This window comes from Carassius auratus, unplaced genomic scaffold (genome assembly GCF_003368295.1).
Source record: "Carassius auratus strain Wakin unplaced genomic scaffold, ASM336829v1 scaf_tig00031126, whole genome shotgun sequence".
NCBI lineage: Eukaryota > Metazoa > Chordata > Actinopteri > Cypriniformes > Cyprinidae > Carassius > Carassius auratus.
The window spans coordinates 80-7591 of NW_020525898.1; the positions used below are offsets into that span (position 1 = coordinate 80).

Consider the following 7512-nt stretch of genomic DNA (forward strand, 5'->3'; position numbering starts at 1 on the left):
TCTCAAAATAAAACTAGCTAGAACTAACTATAATATTTTAGTATCAGGTGTTGCATTGTAAGACTTGATCTAAGTTAATCTATTAACAACCTTTGTCTTTTTTCTGTAAGCTGTTTTAAAGGAAACAAGATGACACATTAAGTTGCATAAAAATTATATAGTTAAATAGATGCAAAAATATAGGTCAGTTTAGTTTGCAGATGAAAGTGAGGAGAAAAACTACAAAGGACTTTCAGTACAGCGCTTGTCAAACAGGTGTGTTGTGTATAAAAAACACTTCCCAGAGCCAGAAACAGCCCTAAAACACATGGTCAGTTGTGTTGAATGTGTACATTGCCATGGTTATAAGACCAAGCAGTGCAGTAAATTGTAAGCAAAAGTTGATGGAAATTCTAGAGTCTGTTAGAGAGTTAAGCTCCTTTCAACCCAGACTAGCAAAGATAAAACACATCCAGGGGCCCAAGGTCCATCTGAATCTTCACCTGTGTTGAGTCTATTCAGAACCCTAAACCCCATTCTAACCTCTGTGACACTACAGGAATTTTAATAGAGATTCTGAGACTGGGTAAAAGAATGAGATTAGAGATTGTCCACTCTTTGATGTCTGTCTGTCTGTCAGCTGTTTTTCTCTTCGATTTAATACTTATCTTTCACTGCCTGTTGCTTTTAACTGTTTTTTTCTTCTTCTCCTTAACAGCTCTGCAGCCTCAAAGCCCTCACCTTGTTCAGATAAATCCATATCATACAGAGATTAATTGAAAACAATAGAGGTCCTGTACATGGTTCTGGTCTTGTATGGATAAAACGCCTGCACACAGATTCAAAGACAATCTGAGGTGGGGCAAGGGACTCTTTAAAACTCTTCTAGTTCTGTAATAACTAATTTGGATAAGAAAGTAAAGGAAAATATATTTAAATAATCTGAGAGAAATAAATTATTTGGGAAGAAAAATAAGATCCACAGATAAAATGAATGTGAAAAAGCTGCATTTTTATTGAGTTACATCAAGTACAGTTTTGTTCCCAAAGCAGTTTTCATTGTGCTATTTACACAGTGGTTTTGATTATAATACATTTTGCAAAGTTATTCAGATAACTTATTTACAGTATATAGCAGGAGTGGTGAACATCGGTTCTGGAGATCCACAGTCTTTAGAGCTCAGCTCCAACCTAATCTAAACAAGTTCTAAGAGTTACTAGAAAGCTACAGGCAAGTTGGAGCAAAACTCCACAAAACTGACCGACGTTGATCAGCCCTAGTATAAAGTTTTTATACAAATCAACAGTTGTTTGTGTTGTTGAGAAGAACAGTCACCATGTCAATGTATGAAATTTTCATCACTGTCATGTTCAAGGTAAAGTTGGGTGTAGATCAGTGATCTGGTTTGGCCATTTTTGAATTAGAGCTCTCAGAAAACTCTTACTAGATTGCTTGGCTCACAAGTGCAAGTAAACCATGACTAGACCATGTTTGTTCAAATTGGCCAAATTTCAGTTAAAGCTTAAGGTTTACTTAACAGGATCCATTCTAAGCTTCAGTACATCTACACCAAAGTCATGACCTTGAGTGACGCTGGTTGAAAGCGGCGGATCTTTTTCTTCAGTGCTCTGGAAGCTTTGATGCGACAGGCTGCTGGCTCTGGGCGATGGTGTTGCTGAAGAGAAAAGCCTGCTGCTGTGGTCCCCACCGCAGCCTGAGCCCACACTAAACCACTTTCATCTTCCTCTTCTTCCTCCAACAGGTCCTCCTCATCCAGCGAGAGACTGCTGCCTGAGTCTGAGGCTGTCTGAGAGCCCTGACTGGACTCGCTGTCTCCAAAACGGTTTGTGGTGTAGTCGCTCATCTCTCCATCACTGCTTGCTGCGATAGTAGAGTGAAAGAGTGATGCACACTCTGCAGAGTACTCTGAAAACTCTGACTCACAACGAGGAGGGTAGCGGCTGGAGATTGGAGCTGCTGGATATCTAGATTCCAAGTAACTGAAGTAAGAGGAAGTGGAAAGTGAGTGGGGAAGGGCCTGTCGAGGACAACCCCACTGACCTGAACGAGGCCTGGCACTCACACTCCTTACCATGGCCCCCTTTCGAGAGTTTAACACCTCTTTGGATCTCTGGGTTTGGAGAGCTGGGGGCAAAGGGATCTCAGAGGAGGATGGCCATTTCCGAGAACTTTGTTTCTTTTTGGCTTGGTCTAGAAGAAGGTGCACTGGTTCTGGGGCTTTACGGGCCTTGGTGGACTTGGAGGTTTGGCTTTGTTGAAGGTGAGGGTTGTTCTGGATTAAGTGTGAGTTGAAAAGTCCATTACAACTGCAATCTGAGCAAGAGTTCATCTTGGACTCTTCCAGATTTGTTACTCTCCCTTTGCATGAGCTGGACTGTTTTAAATCAGCTCGGGTTTTGGTGCAGAACTCCCGAGACACGTGTTTATGCTGCTGTTTCTTTGCTGAAGGCTTCTCAGAGCTCTTCTTTCTCAGTTTTACAGATTTCATTTTCTTGTCTGCCTGATGCACTTTTACCCTTTGAGTCCCTGCCGGAACAAACTGTGCATGGACAAATTCTGATTGAGGTTTGCCACCTTTATCACCAAAATAAGCTCTACCTTCTTCCCTTTTTAAGGTAAAACTTGATCTCCTCTCTACTGGCTTTGGGACCATAGATGGGTCCTTGGAAAACTGTCCACTCTCCTTTTCTGAGAGTCCATTCTCAGACTCAGTACCAGCCTTGCTTGAGGCAATCTTTATGGGAAAGTTATTATTGTGGAGATCCATGGAAGGTTTTGAGTGTGTGCCATGGCACAATGTCTTGACTTCAGTTGCTTCGGAATTGGGCTCCAGACCAGGTGCATTCCTCTGATGCTGATTGCTGTTTAGTGATGAAGATTTCTGTCCAGTCTCCAATGCATTTTCTAAGGGCATTGACATCTGCTGAAGGGATCCTAGCAGTTGGGGACCATTCAGCTGTCCGTAGGACATTTCTAGTGATCTGGGTGTTTGCTCCTGTGTACTGTTAACAGTGTCATTTCTTTTTATGCTAAACAGGTTCATCTTACTTGAGCTTCGCTGTAGTAGCTTGTTGATGTATCCAGCAGTCCTGGAATTTGTGGACCCTTCGTTTGTCTTTTGGGTTTCCTCTTGAAGACCCACTCCAGACATTTCAATAAGTGCTACTGAATTTCCCTGTTCAGTGGTGCAACTAAAGATGGGGCTTTGTAAGGCCACAGCATGCAGTGGACTGGGATAACAGTACACTTCTGTCCCGTTGTTCGATACCAGGTTACTCTGGTATTTGAGGTCTACTGAGGGGTTTTGGAGGCTACCACAAGGGGTGGAGCTCTTCATATCAATGGATTTGAAGCAGCCAAAACCAGGTGCAATCATTCGGTCAAGGTCCCCTGAAAGAAAAACACAAAAAATGGCATCAAGATAATGTACTTTACATTCCAAAAGTTAAGTTAGTTATGACTTTAGTGCCTACAAAAAGATTCTGACCATATACCCATAGTTCTTTGTTAAAACTTTACCTAAATAACACATTTTTACACTTACCTGTGGAAACAGGTCGTTGTCTTGCTCTTTCAACTCGAGCTGATGTTGTTCGTATACAGCTGCTGCCAAGCTTCACTCCTGATCGTGGAGCATCGGACTGTGTAGTGCTCTCATCAGCAGAACAACGACGGGACACAGCGGTCTGCCTGGAACCACTATGACCATGTTGCACATATGAGGTTGGGAGATGAGGAAGCAGACTGGTTTGAGATGAGGAGGAAAGACTCTCGCTGTAGACGGAGGTGCATGAATTGGACAATGAGCCAGAACCACCATCACTGAGCTCATAGAACCCTGGGAGTAGAAATTGGCACTGTTAGAATTAATACAGAGTTCATTTTTGCAACAAAAAAAGCTTGACGCTGTCCTTAAGTTCAAAAAAATATTTGAAAAGCTTGTTGATTTTTAAAGATGATGTTTGCAATTTGTCACCGTCATGTCCAACACATTAAGGCCATTTAAACAAACAGTTTATAATTCCATTTGGTGTTGGCAAATGGAGCGGAAATTACAATTAGTGATATGTGAATGGGTATGTTTAGTCACCTGAACTGGGTCTGCTGTCACTCTCTAGGTGTTCAGTGGATGCTTTACACACATCCAGTTTCAGGTCATTGATCTGCTGATCTAGCTGCTGGAGATGAGTCTTCAATCCCACATCCTGTTTGCGCAGGCGTGTCTGCAGGTACAACACACATTCACAAATATTAGTATGCAAATAAATCACCTTCATAGAATGCATTATCACATACAATTTAATGCATCATCCAGTGTTTAGTACATTTATTAACCACATTTGCAGACTTGTATATAAACTCAGTATTCATGATACAAATACTAAGCTGAAAGAATTATAAAGTGCAATAAACTCCAACTTGGTCAAGCACAACATAACTAAGTCTGCTTTGTTATTCTTCATTCTGATACCAAACTAACCACAGGAGAACATGGAAAACTGGATGCTTCACAGACATTTAATGGCTGATATGACTCTTGCTGTTATACGACGTAGACAAGAGGAGAAAAGACAGAGAGAGGAGAAGCAAATAAAGAAGGAAAGAGGTTGACTATTAACTAGGCAAGGATAAAGGGTAGCCCGGGGGAAGTGCTGTAAGATTACTAATCTCTCTCCTGGTGAGGAACACAAACTATTGTGTAAACCAAATGTATAGGAACAAGAGGAAATGACGATGCCAAATACAGAAAATCTATAATAGTTGACTGTAAACCAGCTTTGCAAAGTACAGAGTCACACCTGTGCCAAACTCTCACAAAGCACAAATTTTAGTCTTCTTTGTACTTGCCGGTAAGTGAAAGAGAAGAATGATGAACACTAATCTGATTTTATCTGAGGGTATTACTGTAAAGTATGGTTGTGTGGATAAAGCAACCAGTTAATACAAACCACTTAAACTGAGAAAATCCTTATTGATAATAGGGTTAATATTATGATGAAGGGTTTTTTAAACAAGGGGTTTATTGTAGCTGGGTGCTGATATTTGAATGAATATGAAGGAAAACCTGCCAGATGTTTTCTCAGGTTTCATATATATGACTAATTAAGCCTTTCTTTTAAACATTGCAAAATAAAATCTTAATGCTGACATACATTAGCATTGGTGGAGCTCTTATTGTAGATGATATCCACTGTGCAATTTCCTTGTGCTTTGGTAAAAAGATGCCATTTCATGATTGATTTAAATAGTGTAAGAACACTACTGCCAGTCTCTAATATGTCTATAGACCACAGTCCCTTTGACCGTTGAGCTTTAGAAGGGTTCAACAAAAGTCCAAAAGGTTCAAACGTGCATCGGCTGCGGGGTCAAATCTGTGTCGCCAACCGGGCCACAGTTCCTCTGTTGCCATTCTCATTAAATTGGGTTAATCATCAGAAACGGACTGGCCCCCCTCAGAGCCCTTGATTTATGACCTCTCACTACATGACCCCCAGCTGAGCCTGTGATTCAGCACTGGATCCAATCATCAAGGGCACTGCCGAACCATGCACAAAATACACACACCAGTGAATCCTCACTACAGTAAGAGCATGTGAGAATGTAGGTTTTATGCAAAGATTCTCATTTGCTGCTGGAAAATCTACTTAATAATGTAAGAACGGACTAGAAAACATCTGGTAGATCTATCAATATCCATTCAGAAATATCACATCAGATCCATTGTGAAGATTTTTAAAAGAGGCATTTATGTATTTGACATGGTTCAGCTATAAATGAAAGGACAAACTGACTTCATGTCATTAGCATTTTATTTTATTTTTTTACTTGGCTGGTGTGAATAGTCATATGACTAGAGCTGTTTAATCCACTTCAGTTCTCTAAGATGATAGCTTTGTCAAAGCTCCATAAATGTAAGGCAAATAAAAGCTGTAAAAGCATAATACAGATATTATATTTGATACATTAAATATTTAAATGGCCTATTACTGATTATTATTAATAGGAATAAGTTTGCTTTAACTCAGATGTCAATGGTCAGAGCCCAAGTATGGACTGATTTACACGGTTTTATTATTAAATGCAAAGTACATTTAAATATGCATTTATACTTTAATACTTGTCTTGCCAAAATGTTAGGAAACAAATCAACAGAATACAATTTTCACCAAAATAAACAAACTTCATTCAACTTACCAGCTGTTGTTTGAGAAGAGTAAGTGTTGCCTCCATTCTCAGTTCCTCTGTGCTCACCTTCTCTTGTTTTGATGTCTCGGTGTCCTCTCTGTTCAGGGTCAGAGCCCAGTGCACCATTGCACTCTGTTTGTCCCGGAGGAAATGCAGCTCCTGCAGTCCAGCCAGCGCTGCGTGCAGCCTCTCTCCTGTCCTACCCCGGCCCATTCCTTCTGCTGCCCTCAGCAAACCTGACCCAGGTATTTTTCTTCCCAACATTATAAGACGTGCTGTTTAGACATTTCCAGAGAGGCGAGGAAATAACGTGATCCGCTATATGACTGAGCTTGTTCAATGTGCGTACCAGTGTGAATCAACTACTACTGTGTTTGGAAGAAGCGCGTGAGTGTATACAGTACCTGTATAACCCCGCCCACCTGAGTGCTGACCGTGGAAAACCACGCCCCTCGCTGGCTGATTGGCGGACATTGTTTGAGGATGGTCAGTGTATTTGCCAATCTTGCTCTGGTAAATGTATGGGGAATGAATGTTAATGAGGTAACGTGATCAAACGCTCAAAGCGGTCGAGCAAGTAAGCAAGTTACTGAAGGTTCGCGTAAACGAATTAATATTTATGAGTTCATTTTAATATTAGCCTAATTCTGATAATAAGTATTATTATTATTATTAATAATAATAATTTATCTATTAATGTATTTACTATATATATATATATATATATATATATATATATATATATATATATATATATATATATATATATATATACACATTAAAACCTGTTATTCCGTTCTGAAATACTGGACACCATAAGCGGGATTTGTTGGTAAGGGTTGACGGATTGTTAAATGCGATGGGGAAAAAAATCTATAAAAATCTTAAAACCAAAAAAGGCGTTATTCATAATAGACACAACAAATTCAGATTAAATTGTGTTCCTTTTATATGTGTTGTTTATGTTTATCCACGTATACACGCAAAAAACAATTCAAACTCCGTTTGAAGATTTAGCCACTTGCGCCTTCTTGCGTACGATGCCTGAATTACAGGAAACCTGAAAACGTCAAAAAACATAAACATTGATCATTAAAATAGGTGCAGTGGAAACATTTTTAGCACTATTCAGAAATAAATAAATAAATAAATACCCTAGAAGTTACATTCTAAGTGTTTTGAAAATGTGGAACATGCTGAGCGTCCAACAGAGTTTATTACACTGACTGTATCTGGAATCCTGCATTTTTGTGATGTACACAGGAAACGTGTGTTGATGAGAACAGGACATCAGATAGCATCAGAGATCAAGCCCTCATCGCTGG

At 39.9% G+C, this 7512-nt stretch overlaps 1 protein-coding gene across 2 annotated transcripts; it reads right to left on the reverse strand.

Moving 5' to 3' along the window:
• Nucleotides 1–1007: 1007 nt before the first annotated feature.
• Nucleotides 1008–6572, reverse strand: LOC113080380 (dapper homolog 2-like). 2 transcript variants are annotated; one of them, XM_026252553.1, is made up of 4 exons: nucleotides 6254–6572; nucleotides 4092–4224; nucleotides 3546–3839; nucleotides 1008–3391 (listed from the first exon to the last, which is right to left on the reverse strand). In XM_026252553.1, the coding sequence occupies exons 1-4, from the start codon at nucleotides 6449–6451 to the stop codon at nucleotides 1545–1547; spliced, it is 2472 nt and encodes an 823-aa protein (XP_026108338.1). In that variant the 5' UTR covers nucleotides 6452–6572; the 3' UTR covers nucleotides 1008–1544. The 2 variants fall into 2 exon arrangements, with proteins under 2 accessions (XP_026108338.1, XP_026108337.1); XM_026252552.1 differs by having other exon boundaries at nucleotides 6197–6572.
• Nucleotides 6573–7512: the final 940 nt, after the last annotated feature.